The sequence below is a fragment of the Hyperoodon ampullatus genome, assembly GCF_949752795.1.
Source record: "Hyperoodon ampullatus genome assembly, chromosome: 10".
In the NCBI taxonomy this organism is placed as follows: domain Eukaryota; kingdom Metazoa; phylum Chordata; class Mammalia; order Artiodactyla; family Ziphiidae; genus Hyperoodon; species Hyperoodon ampullatus.
Genome location: NC_136923.1, coordinates 102,194,417 through 102,214,204, shown reverse-complemented (window position 1 = coordinate 102,214,204; position 19,788 = coordinate 102,194,417). Strand labels below are relative to the sequence as shown.

Below are 19,788 nucleotides of genomic sequence, written 5' to 3'. Positions count from 1 at the left end.
AGATGCTGATCCGTGGATGTGGAACCTGGTCTTACCTGAGTGTCCTGTGTCAGGCTGGTATTCTATAGCCCTTTCCTCAGCCTGTCCCTTCACTCCACTGTAACTAACCATCTTACTCTGCATAAAGAAGGGTGGTCCAAATTCTGACTCTAATTTCAAGCCATATTTCTTAAAACAGCCTGTACCATATATTTTCTATCATGATGTTAAAAAAAACCCCAACAAAATAAAAACTCTCATTATTTAAGAGGACTAAATTTAGGCTGCTTTATATTTGAAATATTAATTTTGAGGTACTCTTCACCATTATTTAAAAATATTCTTTCTGTTTGTATCGAATATCCCCGAGATGCAGAGAAAAGAAGACTTCTGTGAGATGCACTTACTACTCAAAGGAAGGTCTTTGTTCATTAGCTCACACTCATCCCAGACTCGGCCCCAGACTCGGCGTGAGCTGCTTAAGATCCAAGTGGAAACCGGCCATGGTTTCACAAAGCTCCTGGGGTTGGGACACACTATAAATCACTATATCTTATAATGGGACTATATGGGTAGTGCTCTGAGAACAGAGAGGAAGGAGGGAGTAACTCAGCCCGGGGGTCTGGGAAGTCTTTCTAGGGAGGTTGACATCCTTGAAGGATGAAAGGAATTTTCCCACAGTGGAGAGCCATTCTGCAAAGGGAGGCCAAAGACAAATCCAGAATTCAAAATCCCTTATTTCTATATGACTGGGAAAACATATGGGAAAGGAAAGAAAAATATGGAAGAAGGAATCCAGAGCCTTGGAGGAAGGAGAGAGGGAAAAAGGAAGACTACTTTTTAAAAAGTATGAGGATCTCACCACAGGATGGAATCCTCTGGTAATATGTAGTGATGAGATTAAGGGTGTAGGATAATATTCAGGGTAAAGTTGTGGTTTCAGTATTATAGCTCTCAAGCAGAATTTAGTTCCCACTAATGAGCACATCTGCCTTCTGTGCCGTCTCCTGGCCTCTGGCCCCCGTGGCACTCTGTCTGCAGCACTGCTGTCCAGCCCCCTTACCCCCCATCGTGCTGCCTGGGATGCTGGGACTTATGGGCACATCTTCCAGGTTCTTTGTCTCACCTGACAGGAGCCCAGACCTTGTCCATCTCTGTGTCCCCATAGGACATACTACGCTTTGCGCACAGTAGGTGCTCTATAACAACTGTTGAATTGAAAAATTTTATTTAGTTAGAATACAAGGAGAGAAAAACTCCCACAAAAACCTGTGACCCAATGATAAATGTAAGATTTCTATTCCAACAGGAAAAAGAATTCAATTACATTTAGCCAGAAGAATTATATAAACAGACTAAAATGATGTTATGAATTTTTTTAGTCTAACAAGCAATTTTAGATATTATTTTAAACTTTCACCTACTAACTACATGTTTGTGTCTTTCCTTTACTATTCATTTAATACACACTATAGCAAATTAGTAATATTAGTTCTGGAAAGAATTTACATATATCTCCAGTTACTGTTATATTTCAACATTTGTTATGTTTGGCATAAAGCATTTGAACACACAACTGATCATCACAATTCTAATCCATTAAACGTGAGGTAAGTCACTTTCGAATATCTTAGACAGAAAAATAATCTGGTTGTGTTAGTCTTAAGAACACAGTTCAGGGTCTATTCTTTTACCTCTGGGTTCAAGCTTACTTGGTTACAAAGCAGTTTCATCAGAAAAAAATGTGTTTACTAACTGACTGCCACTGAAAAAATTTGAAAATATAAAATGTTTTCCCTAGTTTTGAGATGATGAATATATATAATATATTGGCTCAGAATGGGAAGAAATGTTATCAGTATGCTAAATGCTAAACTCTACCTTTCTGGGGGAGACTATGTCAACAAAACTATGACCACCTGAGAAGAACAAAGTGTAGTGAAATCTCTCTCTCTCTCTCAGCACAGAGGGAAAGCCATTCTCCTGAATGCAGATATCGAGCTTTTAACAAACAAGAGTGGTCTTAACAGACAATGGCTCTGAGCTCAAGATATATGAAAAATCAGCTTTAGATAAAATTTTCTGAAACCAGTCTTAATTTTGGGCACCTGTTAAGTGGCTCATAGCTCACACGAATCCTATAGAATAAACCAATTTAGTTACACAGGGGTTCATTTTATAACTAATTCACTTGAGGGTCTCACCTGAAAGTTCTTTTGTTTAAACAGATCATCCATCATAGTAGCCCCTTAAAAAACTCTCTAAGTTATAGAATTGGAAGGTTTTGAACTGGAGGAGATCTGAGATTCTCAGGGGTCTCGGGTTCTGGTCATGGTAAATCCCTCAATGTGGGGGCGAAGCTTTCTACTTAGCCTAGATCTCACCTGGGAGCCTAACTTCACACCCACTGCTATTCAAAATGAATCAAAACTTAGAACTAAATACTATTTATGGAGGATTCACTAAAAGGCAAGCCCTCTACCTGTCCCTCTGGCTACTCTGCACCAGGCACCTGCAATCTTGGGCTCTTGCAGAACTGCTTTATTCACTGGGGGCTTGTGCCATTAGTCAAGATTATGAGATGCCAGAAGAAACTGCCCTTTGAAACTGGTTTTATGGAATTTCTGCTAAGAATGTGGCCCTGCATACAAAGAGCCACAAGATAAATTTCTTGGGTTTTAGTACCAGGAAGAGTTGCACTTCTAAGCACATGGCTGCTTTTATATCATGACACTGTGACTCACATAACTAGTCATGGTCCTCTCTGGCTCCTGGGAAGCTCAGAGCCAGACCGGAGGTGGTACTACGGCTGCCAAATGTTCAATCTTCCAAGCATTCAGTTTGCTTGCTAACCTCATTCCAGGTCTCATTTTGGTTTTCTTACCCTTATTTTCCTGATTTCCTCAATTAAGAATAAAATTAAATGAAGTTTGTTTTCAGTGTGAGAAAGGATGGGGTTCCAAAATTTCTTATTTATGAATTGAGAATTTGGAACAATAGTGCTAAAAGATGGTAAGGTCCTCAGGCCACTTCAAATAAATTTAATTTAACCACAATATAGCAAAACAATAGTGTTGAGAAGCTACTGTCATTCAAGACAAGGTCTGCAGGGTAATTCTATACTCATGCTAAAAAAGAATTTTTTCTTATTAGAGAATTACTATGTAAAGGGGCATTATTGATTATCCAAACTTACATAAGCACAAGATACATAAGTCAGCTAACAAATTCATATGCCTTTAAATAAGAGAAAGTCCAAAGGCCTTGTAAATAATCCATATTTTATTCCATCAAGTTGACTTGTCCTTTTTTCCCTATATAAACAAATAACTAAAGGTAATTTAATTCAGTGAGAGTAGCGAAGTGAATACAGATCTCTGAAGAACAATAAAATGTTAATTTTATGACCCTATTTATTTTGTTAAAGCTTCAACATGATAGGAAGCAAATGCAAATTTTGACTCAGGGTCCATTCTTAATATTTCCAGCAGCAAAAAAACTAATCTATTTGAATACCTGAATTTTACAAGCAAATTTAACGTATTTCAAATAGGTAAACAATGTCTTAGACATAGTTACTCATAGTCCTACACCATGGCTTATATTTACTGGGCTCTCAATCAGCATTTATTCATTTGAGTTCTACCTAGTCAAAGTTTCTTGACCAATTTGCTTCTAAAGTAAGAAGTCTACTACTGTTAACCCTTTGCGTTACTTTAAAACACAGACGTCAGAGAGTGCTGTGATGCGATTTAGAAAAACATTCTGGCGGCAAATGTGAAGGATGCCTGGTAAGAACCAAGAACAGGAGGCGGACAGCAGTAGAAGGCTGTTACAAAACCCAACAAAAATTGGTGAGGGCCAGCAAAGACAGTCACTGTGCAGACACAAAGTGTTTCCTGGTAGGAGAAACACAGGAGATGACCCACTGGGCAAGACGACCGACTGGCTGTGGTACAGTCAGGAGAACAGGTGAGGTGGCTTCCAGCCTGAGAGCCGAGCATCGCCCAAGAAGGGGCATGCAGGAGGCCCGCTCGCCCGGAGGGCTTGGAATGCTGTAGGAAGGGATGCAGGTTTTTAGCTTGGACCCGCTCGGTTTGGTAGCCCTGCCAGGACAGGAAGGAAGCCCTCGGTTTGCGGGCTGGGGAAAGTATGCACGGAGGGGCGGATCATCAGAGCACAGGGGTTGAAGCCACGACTGACGAGCGCCCCGAGGGCGGGTGTGAGAGGCCGGGGTGCATGTGAGGGGCCTCCCACCTGGAAGGGAGGGAGGCAGACGAGGAGACAGCGGTGCCCTGCATGCCCGACGGGCCGCAGCAAAGGTGGCAATGAGGACGGGTGAGCCGGTAGCGGCAGTAAGCACCTGGGAATTCGAACACCAGGCGCGGAGGCCAGTGGGTGCTGACGGGTGCCGGCTGGGAGCACCGACCCCTGAGGCCCCTGGTTCCTGCTGCCACTGCTCGCACGGGCTCACGGTCTCCCCCAGCCTGGCGAAGGGGCTTGGATTCCTGTGTGGTTACCTGTTAGGACTTTGCCGATGTTTACATTAGGCTGATCCCAGTGAGAAAGATACGATGCTGATTTCATTCACAGAAAGTCATTAAAAAATATAATAGGTAAATTTCTGGGGGAAAAAAGGATGGCTATAAATATGGTTTGGGAAAACGTGATTCCTCTGTATTCTGATCTATGAAGAGGTAGGAAGGAAAACAAAATTATGTAACCGTCTGGGTCCTAAACACGGTCACCCTGGCCGTTTACGAAAATCTGTCCGCTGTTGCCTGTTAATAAGCAGTTACCCCCCCAGAGTGCTCGCTCAGACATTTCTCACGCGCTTACGGTGTGCCGTCACTAAGGAGACAAAGTTGGTTCAAACATGGTCCCCACTCCCTGGGGATGACAGTCTAGTAAATAAGGGGCAGGGTGATGGGGGAGTGATCATGGCAGGATTTATACAAGGTATCTGGAGGACGTGGGAGGGGCCCCCCAGAAGAGGATTCGTCCATTCACCACGTGCTGGTGCCCGCACTGGGGCCTGGCTGCGATGCTGGCTGGGGTGACCGTGGTGAGGGAAACACACAGTCGGGGAGGAGACTGGATGGGTGAGAGTGTGCACATTTTGGCCTCAGAGTTTCGGGTTCAAGTCTTGACGCTATTCCTTTTAAGGTCTTAAAGTTGGACGAACTACCGTACTTCTTCCCAGAAATCATCCATCCACCACGTTGAGGCCGTGCTGCCCGGCACCCAGCTCGCTAGGTTAGCGCCTGCGTGTAGAGGCCTCACGGGGAGGAGGCCCCCTCAGAGGGGGCCGCCAGCAGAGGATGCGCAGACACACAGCCGTCCCAGGGAGGAGCAGAGGGGCGGGGGCAGCCGGAGCGGCGGGGCGGGGCGGGATGGGGCGGAACAGGAGGGACAGGCGGGACGGGGCGGGATGGGGCGGAACAGGAGGGACAGGCGGGACGGGGCGGGGGCGGCACGGGGAGGAAGCAGGCATGCTGGCGGGTGCGGGTGCTGAGTCACCTCCTGCACCTCTGCGGGGCGTGCAGGAGGCGAGCAGGTGAGGCGTCTGGTCGCAGGACAGGGGCCTGGGCTGCAAACAGCCGGGGGAGTCAACACACAGGAGGCCACGGATAACGTTACCGGGAAAGTGTGGAGAGGGAAAAGGGGAAGGACCGAGCCCAGAAACTGAATATCACAGTCTCCGGTGACAGGCGTCCTTCCAACGCGGGGAGGGAGAGGGGCCTGCAGTCAGGATTCGAGGCCCACACAGGCCAGAGCCTGTGAGCAACGCCCCTGCTTGGCGGCTGCCCGATTGGGGTCTGCTCTCCTTGAGTTATACGCCCACCAGGGCTTTCCTTCCTTTAGGGTTTTAAGTCTGGGATAAAGCATTAAGTTGCCACTAAAAGCTTGTTTACCGCTTCAACCAGGGCTGAAAGCTGTTCTTCCGCAGTCCGGGAAGGAAAGGCACAGGGCACGACTCTGGCATACGGTGAGTGCTCCAGGAAGACTTGGTGAATCAATGAATGAGAGACAATGAGACCAGGATAGAGGATCTGTGGCTTTTTCTGGCTCCAGTCTGGCTGCAAGGAACTATTTCCTCGATTAATTTAGCTTTTTGCTTAGTAGAGGGCAAAAAGGGTTTTAAGAGATGCTTCTGCCTGTGGAAGTGATTTCTGGTGAAAACAACACTGCTCCTAGACATCAGATGTAGGAGAGGGATAATTCTATAGGGAAAATCTTTGTATTTATTCTCAAAACATGGGCAGGCAAAAAGAAATGTATGGAGGCATTAAATGAATAGTTATGCTACAGAGTAATATTTATAATTATAATGATTGATCATATAAGTAATTTTGAATAAACTAGGCCAAAAGCGGGGTACTAAACCTACTCAAAAAATTACCCCAGGAACAAAAGAATAGATATAAGGCTAATAGATGCATTCATGACATCCAATGAAGGTAGTAGCCAACTAGTAAATAAAACAAATAATTACCCTGGGAACAGATACAGTCAACTAATGGGACACAGATGACTGATAAACTGACAATAACATTAATATATGAAAGCTACATAATTGAAGAAAGGAAAGTGAGATAAGCACATACAGAGTGTCGCAAATTAAGTCAAAACCTAGGGCCAAAGAGACGCTTTAGAATTGAGCCTGAATTGTCCAGATGCCGTCCTGGGGCTCAGACAACGTCTTCCTCACGCCCAGGAGGCGCTGTCCCTGACACGCGATGTTTCATTTGGAACGACTTCTTCTTCTCCCAGTTACATTCTCCTGACCTCAGGTCAGGTCGTTCTCTCTAATCCAAGGCATTCACGCAGTCACTGGGACTGGCGCATTCTCTTCCTCAGCGTATCTCAAAAGCACCCTCCCCTCCTCTGCAATCACCTCCTGGCCTCTGTGTCTTCGGTCTCCGTCCGCTTGGGCTGGTCTCTGCAGTCCTGCTCGAGCACCCGCGTGGCTTTCCGCCGCCCAGGACCAGGCCTGGCACTGGGCACAGTGTCTCTGAGGCCCCAGCGGGGAGGCCGCACTGCTGGGAGCCCCTCACACTCAGCGCCGAGGACACCGCCCTCTGCACCCGTCCCCTCGGCTTCTGCCCCCCTTCGCCAGCGAGGCCCTGCAGAGTCTTTACGAGCGAGCCGGGCCAGCCACCATCACTTTCTTAACCTCGGGCCCCCGGGGCGGGCTCCGTCGCCCCTCCTATTTGCTCTGCCCGCGCTCTGCCACGGCGCCTTTGTACAATCCTCAGTGTCTTACTCTAGGCACTGAACCACAAGCCCCGCCTGGGAAAACATCACGTTCTGTTGTGTTTGTCTCTGAATTTCCAGCAAGGAGCCCAGGGTCTGGCCCGTGGCAGGTACTCAATCAACGTCTGCTCAATGAAGACTCAAACCAACCTCATCACACGGAGACCACACATCACCAGAGACCACACACTACCGTGATAGAGTTCTTTGGATTGCTAATAAATACCTTGTGCAGAATGTGGTTCAACAAGTTTGACTGAGTTCATTAAATGACTGCTAGCTACTACGAATTTAAAAGATTTGGCAGTTGATCTCCAGTTAAAGAGATAACTGTATATTAACTAGTTTACTTCTATCTGCAGAAGGGATTTTGGACTATCTACTGCATACCAAACATTCTGCCAGAGAGTTTTGCAACTCTGGCATTCTGGAGGATGTACCCGGGACTAAATGCATCAAGGTCACAGAGCTGGGAGCCAGCTGACCTCAAACTTGAACCAAGGTTTCTTGGTTCGAAGGCCAGGAATCTTTCTAAATCAAGATAGCCTTGCTCATGATTCTCATTCATATTGATGAGACTGAAAACAATACTTCAAGCAAATTAGTTCAGGAATCACAATATTAGGGAAAGAAATACCAGAGAAAAGAAAACAAGCAGGAAGCACTAGCATCAAGTCCTACGACTTTCATTTATCCTTTATTTATCATGAAAGATCATCTCTGTGAGCTGTTTGCCTTTAATCCCTGAGTTAAAAAAACAATTATTCTTTCAAACAGAACCCCAATAATGAGTTGCTATGAAGCCAAACAGATAATCAGAATGTTACAGTGATATATTATTATGTCTCAACTTTGGCAATTTTAAATCTGCTTCTTAAAACAGGGGTGGTAGAGATCAGCTGAGGAGTCCTATTCACGGTATTCCTATTACTAATCCAGACAAAAGCCAGGAGGACCCACCTTAATTTAGCGGAGTCTAGCTAAACCTAGATATTCACAGCTTGGTTCATGTAATTTATCTAATTTTATCACTTAATTTGGTTTCTAAAGGTTAGAATTTTCCTAAATTGGTTAGGTGCCAGTTAATTGAGAAAATAAATGCTAAGACATATACAAAAACCTACTTCCTGATGAAGTGGGATTCAGTCTGTCAGGAAAGGGGTCACAAAGGAGAAGTGACAGGACCTTAAGTACCTTTCATCCACAACAAAGACTGCACACAGCTATTGACGTGAGGCCTTAAGACACAGTCAATTTCCTATAATGCTCATTATATTACAGCAATTTCCTAAGAGAATGTTTTGTAAGTACACTTTGCATTAACAAAAAGTATTACCCTGCTACAATACAGAATACAGAGACTTTAAGGAAGTTCTACTGACTTATAATTGCATTTTGTGGTCTAACTTTACACCTCACTTTGTTATATTCTCTACCTTTATTTTCCCTTTGCCCTGATTCTCATTTTAAAATTATAACAATTATTTCATGTTATTGCATTTTACTGTATGTATTTTTATAAGTTTTAAAATGCTTTAGGGGCCAGGGTGAAGTATAAATAGAATAAGTGCAATTTGGAAACTCTTATAAACTAAGCTCAAAAAATCAGCAATGACATTGATCTAATAATTTTTTAACACTTCCCTCCAAATTTAGGCTGCTGCATATCTCAAATGTATTCTTCTTTAAGTTAACTGTATAACTTTTTCTTACTTTTCAAAACCATCATCACTCAACATGGCAGAACTTGGCAACCATAAGAAAAAAAATTGGGGGGGACGGGAATTCCAAACATAAAGATACTGAATAATCTATCTTTCAAAAGTCTAAGAAACTGCTTTTCTTAGGCACAAGTAAACTGCCTCTCGTTCCTGTGGAAGCAAGGGGTCAGGTAACAGCAGGCGGCCCTAGAGGAACCCATTGGTATAAATTCAGGACATATTCAAGACTTAATTTGTGGAGAACTTAAAAAATGTAACAGTAGTCTTCTTCTCTTGTATTCCTCCCCACTTCCTCAGAGCTCCTGCATAGCCATAAGTTAGAGCTGTTTTCACAGAGAGACGTGACTTGTCCCACATTTTACGGTGGGCAAAGCTCTTACTTGGCTGCTTATTACAGAATTCTGTGGTTTCTCCGAATCCTCACAATATAAACAGGCATTTCATGACTTAAAAAGAGGGAAAACTTTTTATCGTGGGGGGAGGGGAAAACATCCTAATAATCTTGTTTTTGAGAATGCCAAGAAGCAAAACGCAACATCTTATGCTCCCCAGCCTGACAGCTGTCCCAGGTGACAGGTCTGTGAGGCCCTAAATTGAGTCAAGGCATAAAAGGTGACAAAGAACAAGAGGATGGAATTTCTCACACATCAGCAACTTCTGCTTAAAGGCAGGTTTTAGTCTGAGAATCAAGCAAAGATTTTCCCGGTAGGGAGGTACGGGTTACATTTATTAACTGAAGAACATATTTTAGGATTTTAAGTTTCTAAAGGAGAAGAGACGTATAAAGTTAAAACTGAAGTGGAAGTTAGGCCTAGAAGGTTGAAACAATCACTACAATGTCATTTGTATAGTATCTGTGCGATACTGTAATACGTGATGGACAAAACATCATGACAAGCGCCTCTGCCACTACATGTGCAAATCTGCAGTGTCTGGACGTTATTTCAATTTGCATGTTTCCTCTGTGTACAAGGCAGTTTCTTGAGCTGTTCTTGTGTGTCCACGTCCTATGCCCATCACACGACAATCCTGTAACAGCAGGGCCATCCTGTGCTTGTATCTACCCTGGGCCCTAGTGCTGTAATACATATGCTATGGGTTCTCAGGAAATACTAGGCATAAACTGATTTGCCCATTTGTTCTGGGGTAAAGGAATATTTGGCACTAACGTCTCCAGTGTTGCTGTCCCATTTTAGAAAGGGAAAGGTGCTTGCTGTTAACACCATTCGCGCTGGGCTGGTACTATTCACCCTAGCATTCTCGATCTATCAGCAGCAGAGGTAGCTGGTGTGAAAAGACCTGCAACAATGAACAGAGACACATGCCTGGGTCCTGACTTCTTTACAAGTTCATGGTTCCAGGTCCTCAGCTTCCAGTTCAAAAAGAGAACAGACTCCTAAATAGGAGTCATTATTTAGTCCATTCACTAGACCGCAATCAAAGACTTCCATAATGTTGCATTCAGTTGTGCAGCACGTGGTAATTGAGAGCTGACACTCAGCAACAGTTAGTAATTTTACCAGTCATGAAACCAGGGAGCCTATGCAGCTGTAAGAAGAAACTGAAAATAAATAGCTTTGGGTTGATGTTTCTAGAATTTCTGCAGGCCGAGACAGAGGATGCATGACTTGTAGGAGATTTCTACTAAAGAGGGTAGAGTTGTGGAAAAGCAGCGCCCTGGAACTTTCTAGTCCCTGTTCTGTTGATGACCAGCTGTGAGAACTTAGCCCACTGCTCACCTTTTCTATGCCTCACCTTTCTGTCAGATCTTTTTTTACTACTAGCCGGTTATTTCACCAGCACGAGCTCACCTGGGATGGAGTGGCAGCTAAGGCTCCACGACTGCCCGCCCCTGGTTCCCCCGTGCTCCGTGCATTTCACATCCCCAGTGCCTTGCCATGCGCACCTGGAGAGTTCTCCACCGGCAACCACGTGCCCTACCTGCACAGAAGCCAGCTGCTGGCGGATGCAGCAGTCACTCCCGGTGCTTCTCTCTTTGTCACCTCCCACTGCAGACGCTAGATGAGCACCTAGTTCCCCCAGCCCCTTGCTCAGCTAGTGGTAGAAATGTAACTGAGTTCTGGTCAATAAGATATAACCAGAAGTCTGCTGGAAAGCTTCCAGGAAAGTCTACCCTTTCCTCATGAAAAGAAAGCCTACTCATGCCCGGTTGGGGTTGCTCTTCTTTGTCTGTCTTGCCTCGAATAAGGATATGATATTTGGAGCTTTTATAGCCATTTGCAACCATCAGGCATAAGCACGAGAGGAAACCTGAGACTCAAGACACCTTGACATCATCCAGCTGCTGTATCAGCTCGAGCAGCCTCATACTCCAGACCTTATCCATGTGAGAAGAGTAACCCCCTACTTATTTAAGCACCGTGTGAAGGTTTCCTGTTACTTGTAGCCAACAGCATTCCTAATGAGATCTGCTTTCAAGGTGGCACACACTTCTAATGCTACTCACCACTCTCTACCCTTAACGGGAGGCTCATTTTGATTTGCAGCTCTCAACACAACGCTTAGTGTGCAAGAAGTATAATAAAGACTCAACCACTTAATGAGGGATGAAGGAGTTCTGACACTCAGTTGGGTGGCATTTGGGCATTGCTTTTGCCTTTTCTCACATTTTACAATAAAATACATTTTTAATCAGTAGGGGGAAATGGCTGATAAAAATTACTTCTGAATACAATTTCCTCCTGCTTTTCAACAACAAGTATTTATAAGCATAGAGTAGGTAGGTATTGTGCTAAGCACCAGGAATGCAGAGATAAGATGGAATTTCTGCCTTCAAGGGACAAATGGCTGAAAGACAAGTAAACCAACAATGCTAATGGTGTGATATGTGTAATAAATATGAGAACACACCACATCCAATTATCTTCCACTTTATCCAGAAACGAGCTGTCAGCACGGCATCCATCACCTCAACTTCCTGTCCTCTTACATTCCAACTTAAATTCACCTCCTGCAGAGTTGCAACTAAGAAGACGCCTGCTGCAACTAAAAGATCCCGCATGCCACAATGAAGATCCCGTGTGCTGCAACTAAGACCTGGCACAGCCAAAATAAATAGAGAAAAAAAATTCACCTCCTTCTGCGGTGGAGAAGGGAGTGTTCCTCCTTCTGCTGCGAGCCAGCCCGCCGCCTGGGCCTGCAGAGGCACAGCTTCTCATGGCTTGTCACTTCTCGTGTGGCCGTGCTCTAGCAGCCAGCCCCACTCCCGCATGTTAACCAGGCCTCCGGGCGGGGAGGTGGTCTACACTCACTGCGGCCCTCTACTTCCTTCTGGTCCACTTCTCAGCGCCCACACTCTGGCTCTGTCTTAACCACTTCACTGATGCTGTTCTGGAAGAGGTCCCCAGAGGTCCCTTCGCTGGGGACACTTCCCTCTTCCTTTACTGGACTTTGCTAAAGCAAGTGGCCTGCCCGCAGCATCTTCCCAAACATGCAGCTATTCTGGCTTCTGTGACATTGCTCTCTCTGCTTGCCCTCTCCCCGCTTCTTAGGCTCCACAGGGGTCATTCAAGTGTGGCCCAGGGACCACTGGGGTCTTGGAGACCTTTCAGGGGATCCATCGGGAAAACGTATTTTTATCATCCCAAGGAGATATTTGCCTTTTTCAGTCCCATTCTCTTGTAAGTGGACAGAGGAATTTCCCAGAGGCTAGATGACGTGTGATATAGCAACAGGTTTAGGCGGAAACAAATACAAGAATCCACATGTCTTCCATTAAGCCAAACACTAAAGAGATTTGCAAAAATGTCAAACAATGTCACTGACAGCAGTGGTTTTTTTTTGGGGGGGGTGGGAAGAAAAATGGTTATTCTTCATAAAGGTGTTATTTAGGTTAGTATGCAACGGGTTTATTAGTTTACTTAAAAGTAGGTGCTTTAGGGCTTCCCTGGTGGCGCAGTGGTTGAGAGTCCGCCAGCTGATGCAGGGGACACGGGTTCGTGCCCCGGTCCGGGAAGATCCCACATGCCGCGGAGCGGCTGGGCCCATGAGCTACGGCCGCTGAGCCTGAGCGTCCGGAGCCTGTGATCCGCGACGGGAGAGGCCACAACAGTGAGAGGCCCACGTACCGCAAAATAAAAAAAAAATAAGTGCTTTAAAATGTTTTAGTACTTCTAATATGAAAAATATTGATAACTATGCCTGACATAAACAAGGATTTCGGGGCTCAGTTACATTTAAGAATGCAAAAGGATCCTGAGACCAATACACTGAGAACCACGTACTTAGACTGAGTCTTCCTGGCCTCCTTCAGGGGCTCTTCTTCAGCCAACACCTCAAATTTTGATGTTCTCTACAACAGCATCTTAAGCGCACTAATTTTCTCACCATAAACTAGGATTTCTCAATCTTGGCATGACTGACACTTGGAGCCAGAATACTGTTTCTATGGGGGACTGTCCTGAGCTTGGTGGAATCCCTGGCCTCTAACTACTAGAGGCCAGGGGCATCCTTCCACCAAAATTGTGACAACAAAAATGTCTCCAGACACTGTCAAATAAAACTGGTCCTGGCTGAGAACCACTGTCCTAAATACTCTGCCTGGAAACTTTACCAAATATTAAGATTTTAATTCCACGTATGATAAGAATTCTACTTATTTGGTGCCTGCTGTGCCAGGCACAACTCTAAGCATTTCATACGTATTCACTCACTTAAACCTCATCCCCTCCATTTTATAGATTAAGAAACTGAAGAGTAGAGAGATGAAGTGACTTGCCCAGGGTCACACAGCAAGTGCGTGGTGATGACAACTCCAGGCTTGATTGCTCCTCTGAGCTTTAGTCTCATGTGAATAACTGCCTCTGCTGGGGACCCCAGCTGACATTCACTCAAGATGCTCCAAAAATGAACTGAAAACTCTTCTCTCCACAAGACCAGGTATTTCTGTATTTCCTAAGTCAGTTAATGGTGCAACTTTCACATTTAACCTCTGTGCCTCAGTTTACCTAGTAACCTAGACATCTTTTTAACTCTGCTTGGATTCTCTTCTTTACTCCTGAATCCAATCATTCATTGAAATCTAACAATTTTACCTTCTAATTATTGATCAAATGTATCTTTTACCTCTCTCTTCCACTATTCCTGCCCCCACTAGGGCCCTAATCTCTCCTCAGCACTGTCCTAATCAACTCGCATTTGGGGTCCTTGTATCTGGCCCTCACAGTCATCTTCTACCTTGCCGCCAGAGTGGTCTGGCTAAAAGGCAAGTCTGGCCATGTCACTTTATGGCTTAAAGCTCTTTACCGGCTGCTTGTTAGCTAAGAATAATGTCCAGGTTCCTTATCACGGCCCAGTCCTGCCTTCTGTCACGCCCAAATCACACTTAACTCTCCAGCAGAATTCTATTCTATGACATCACCGAGCACACCAGAAGATCACACTGCTTCATGCCTTTGATCCAGCGCTATCTTCTGGGAAGCGTTTTGATTCAACACCCTGTGCATGCCTGTCACGGCACTTGCCACAGTTTGTGACAATGATTCTACAACTGTGTCCCACAGAGGCTCGTAAAAAAGCCACTGATGGTAGGTGCCTTGCTGAGCCCAGCGCTCTCATCTGTCCATCTCCAGGGGCTGCTATGGCACTGGGCAAAGTAGCTTTGGGAGTGTTTGGGTGCACTGAAGTAAAAGAATACGTAGTAATAGGACCCGTCTGAATGGGGGTGGGGAATGCAGAAGAAAGAGAATGAGGAGAACCTTCCAAAGGTTACACTGAGATGAATCTCAAAGGAAGCAAGGAACTCAAGACAGAGGTGAATAGCGGGCATGCCAGACCAAGAGGAGTAAAGAGGGAGAGGGTATCCTTGGAATCCACAAAACACAGCTTAGTACAAAAGAAGGACATATTTTGTAACAGTTTATTATCTGAGGAGATAGTAGTGGGAAACCTCAGGTTTTAGGGCCATGATTTCAGGAAACAGTGTAAAGTGATTACCAGATTCCTTTGGATAATACATTTATTTGTGGATCATAAATTTAACTCAAAACGATTACTCAAAGCATAATCTGAACCATTATTTTCTAAATAGGTTACCATGTAATTTCTACTTCCTGCCCACAGGGTACAGCCCTGAGTGACTTACCTGCAGCTCTTGTTTATTTTCAGTAAATTTAAACGACAAAATTTGTCTTCCAGACTGGTGAAAATGATTGGTTTCCACTTATTCACAAGCGTATTTTGTGGGCTCTTTCAACAGACTTGGTTAAATTGTTGGTACTAAGTACTTGGTTAATTTTTTGGTTTAAAATTCCACCAGTATACCTGCTGTTTACAAACTTTAGCTTCCAAAGCCAAAGTCATTAAGTGAAACAATGCACTCCCAGAAATGTTTGTTTTTCTTTTTAACTACTGACCAGTTGGATATGACTTCATTGGTGTGACCCAGATGTTCTCAAATTTACAGGATGAGTACCTTTTCTATGCAGGTACCTAAAAATTAGAAAGTCACTGCTTGAGAGGGTTAGTGTCTGATAACCAACACTGCACTGGGTCTACCCATCATAGGGCCTGCCAGCTCATTCACCCAGTGTGAGGGCATTTACCCAACCAGGTCTGTTCCACAGGCTGGTCAATCATGGAAGGTGAAACCTGGTGTGAAGTGATGAGCTGCCCTTATCATATTCTTGCTTTGGGAATATGGCTCAAACTCAGAGGGTCAGGTAGTTAGGAGAAGACACCCAATCCACAAGGATGCAGAGAGAAAATCCATAAGGTACGTACATTCATGATGAGTCAGAAGTTATAAGTAAGCAGAAAAGAACGCAGATGCTCTGAAGTAGACAAAAGACATATTAAGAGTAAGGATAAGGGACTCAAGATCAAACATGAGAATGGGGCAGGCGTGGAAAAGCTGGGCGCTACATTAAGGGCATAAGAGTTTAGATTCTCATTCTCCTGCTGCTAAGATCCTAAAAGCTGGATCCCCATCTGGCGAGGCCAGGATAAACGTTTCAGCTCCTGGAAGCTGGCGAGCCCTTTTTTTCCTTTACCTTCACCTGCGTCTCCTCCTCACAGACCCCGCCCCACCGCCGATGCCACAAGTAGAACAGATCCTGGCAACCAAAAAAGCTAATTAAGACACCTCTGAAATGAAAGGAATGGCTAGAGAGAGCCTTCAGCTGTGGACAAGTGCTACTGACGGGTCACTTCCACGGTCAAGTCTTCCGATTCTACGGAAAGTTCTTACAAATGCAACAAACTGGTCCTGGCTTGAGCACCTGCACCTTGGCATCCAGCTTAAAGGCAGAGACACCACTAACCGCGTTCCCGGAGCAGAACCTCCCGGAGCTCCCAGCGCAGAGCGTCCGACTTGGAGACACATCACCAGACGCGAACGTCTTCTCCCGCCCGCGAAGGGCCATCCTCCGGCCGCCCCCTGAGGGTCCGCGGGCCACGCCGGCCGGCAGGGAGCCTCCCCTCGGGGCGCCCAGGCGGCCGCGCGGGGCAGGGGCTCCCGTACCCCGGCCGCGCCCGCGCCCGCACCTCCCGGGCCGCTCACCTGTAGTTGTAGGCGGAGAAGTGCTTGCTCTCCCTCAGCATCGCCCGGTACAAATCCAGCACCTGTGCGCGGCTGGAGGCTGCCATCTTGGAACGAAAAGAACCCAGGGGTCCTCTCCGCCGAGGTCCCGAGTTAAACGCGACTCCCGAAACTTCCGCCGCCGCGGGAAGCGCGAGCGGGACACGCGCGCGGGGCTCGGCGCAGGGAGCGGCCTGCGTCCCGGCCCAGGTGAGCTCCGGCCGCGCGTGGCGGCGCAGGCGGGCTTCGGGCAGCTAAGGGGGCGGCGCCGGCGGGAGGTGTTCTCGGCGGCCGCCCCCGCCGCGGGGTTCTGCGGGCAGCGGCGGGCGGAGCGGCCGAGGGGCGGCGAGGGCTGGGAGGCGGATGAGGGGTGTTCGTGCTTCCTCGCGGTGGAGGGCTGGGGTTCGCCGGAGACGCCGGGTTGCTCCGCGTTGCCAGGTTACCGAGCGCGGGCCCCGCGCCCGCTCTTCCGCCCGGGCTGCCCTCGGCGCCGCCTGAGCCGCGGTGCGGGCTGCGCGGGGCGCCGGTTCCGCGGACGCCAGGGTCGGGGCTTCGTGCGGGACGTTCGTCGCGCGTGGACGGGGCGAGAGCGCGCGGGGGACGCAGGGCTCCGACCTGGGGCTCTCCGGCGCTCCGGCTCCGCTCAGGGCGCCCGCTCAGGGGCCTCCGGCGCGAGGCCCCCTTCCTGGGCAAGATGGCGGCGCCCAGGCGGGCCGCGCTGAGGTGAGCTGGAGCCTGGCCCGGAGAGGGCCGAGCCTGCCACGCCCAGGACTTGGACCCCGGGCTGGTCTCCCGTCTCCCGGGGAGCGGCGGGTGAGTGGCGCGGCCGCGCGTAGGGCCCCGGCCGTGGGTCCCTCTCGTGGGGTGGTTAGCTCCCCGTGCGTCCGCAGACTTCTGTCGTCTGATAGTCTGATCTGAGGTGGCCCAGGTTGGAGGCGAGGGTGCTTGATTGGGGAAACCTGAGGGGTTTAAGGACTCTGTTGGGATCGTTTCAGACCCCAGCAAGAAGCTGAGCAAGTTTTCTCCTGACGCTCTTCCCGGCTAAGTTTTCTCCCTTCTCTGAAGACGCCAGCTTTTCTGAATCACCTTGTTAGCCGGGAGGATACAGTTGGTGGTTCTGACCCTGGAACGTAGGACCCGGCGCGGGGAAGCCTGAGCTGGTTCTAGTTACTTTGTTTGCAAAGCACGTGTTTTGTCTTTGGAATCTTTGTGTATGTAACCAACGTTGGGAAGAGCCAATGTTTTCTCCTCCAAAACACTGCGAGGCGTAACTTTATACGTAAGATACAAGTGGGCGTTCACATCCATCTCTTTTGCAACCACTGAGTTTTGGTTGTGTTTCCTTTCTTTAAGTTTGTCTCGTTTTGAAGTGATACTTGTTCTATGCCAAAGCAACCTCGTATTCTCAGGAACTTTAAGAGCAGGAGACACTTCTCTGACCTTACTGCACTTTAGCGTACTTGTAACCTGGGGTCCTTGCATCCACATGTGCTTGTTATACCTGTTATGTTATCCGTTGTAATGCAGTGGTATTTTTTTAAAGGCGCGAAAGACAAAATGCTTTTTATTAAAATCCTTTTACGTTTCCTGTTCGATTTTTGTTAACGTCTCATACATCTGTGAGTCTCAGATAAGGCTTTTTACAGAGTAGCCAAACTTCTGTTATTCCTGCAGGGTGATCAGGTCATTGGGCAAATCTTGCTTCAGTTTTATTGAAAGGGTTTTTAATATTTTGAGTTTATCCTTTGGCATTACTCAAAGGACTCAAGACCAAGGGACTTGTACATTATTATAGAAAAAGATGCAGAACTGTTTTCTCTTAATATGATACACGGTTGAATGCTGATGATGTAAATTAGGTGTGTGGAACCTAGGAAAACTACAGCGGTAATGCAAGTTACAAACAGAGAAAGCTATCAAAGTTAGAAGAAAAAAATGAGTATTATTTTGGTTTGTTTAAAAACAGTGGGGATTGCATTATTTTATTATATTTTGCTTTCATCTAGAAAATGAAGTTGGAATAATTATGATATACAGTTGTTTGCCTAATTATCAAGCAATTTAATCATTAATGTATACAATTAACATATCTAAATGATTTTAACTTCGTTGTAATCAAATAAAACTTTCCAAATAAATATCGAAAGTTTAGTTTGTTTGGGTAGTGTAGGCATCTGTTAGTACAAAGAATAGCTAAGGTTAGAGAAATGGTAGCTTCCCAGTTGATTCTAAGCTAAGTCCTCACAAAAAAAAATACTTTTATTATTTTACTTGAAATAATTTGCCAGTATGTTGGATATCATTGCCTTAAAAAACTAATAAAAAATCACATTCCAAAGCTAAATCTCCATTTTTATATTTCTTCATTGCAGCAATGACTATTTTCAAGAAAAGCTCTATTTGAAGTTGAAAGTGGGATTGGGCCAGAAGCTGAGGATAGACCTTACTCATATGTCCTTTAATATGCATTCTGTTCTGGGCAGAGTATTTTCTTAGATAATGACTATAAACTAGGCGTAACCCACTTACTACCATTTAGGCCTCAAAATGCAAAAATTTCTTTAATATCCACCTATCCATAGTTATGAAATTCCTGTAGTTCACTATGTAAAATCATGCATTACCTTATATTAAAATTAGGATTGCTGTTGAGCACTGAATGATTTTTGAAGAGAAATTTCTCCAACCATAACAAGCAGTATAACAGCAATTTATTGTCTTGCAGCTTAAATATTAAAACGATGTGTAAAGAAAATCTTGTATAGGTGGGCAACTTGTGATGTTACGATTTAGAAGTTATTCGACTCCAAATGTGGATCTAAGTCTTTATTATACATAATCGTCATTTGGTTTTATCAGTCCTTCATACTAATAGAATAGGAAGCTGGAAGAGACTTTGTACATCAGCTCCCTCATTTTTAGAGATGAATAGGGAACCGAAGGCCCTTTCCTCATTCATTCCTTCAGCACTCACTGAAAGCTTCCTAAGAGCCATACATCATACAACATGGTGGCGTTACAGTGTGAACTAGATAAGCAGAGTAACAATTTATTTTTGACAGGTGCTATGATAGGGGTAATATTACGAAGTGTTAGGGGAGTACTAGAGGAGGGACATTCAACTAGGACTTTGATCTTAAGGGAAAGCATTCCATCAGAGAAGGTATTTCCACAGTGAGTAGTAAGAGCCAGAGGGCGAACATGGAGAATGTGTTGAGTTACAGGTTGTAGTGTACATTCAAAGCAAGGAGGCACGAGGGCGCAGGATCCATTCAGGGAACGCTATGTGGTGGG

At 45.9% G+C, this 19,788-nt stretch overlaps 1 protein-coding gene across 1 annotated transcript in view; it reads right to left on the bottom strand.

Moving 5' to 3' along the window:
* Window positions 1-16,692, bottom strand: part of LYRM4 (LYR motif containing 4) — a 114,610-nt gene extending 97,918 nt beyond the window's left edge. The window contains exon 1 of the mRNA XM_079712994.1: window positions 16,477-16,692. Within this exon, the coding sequence (XP_079569120.1) occupies window positions 16,477-16,562 (86 nt within the window). The 5' untranslated portion in view covers window positions 16,563-16,692. The remainder of the gene's footprint in view (window positions 1-16,476) is intronic.
* Window positions 16,693-19,788: the final 3,096 nt, after the last annotated feature.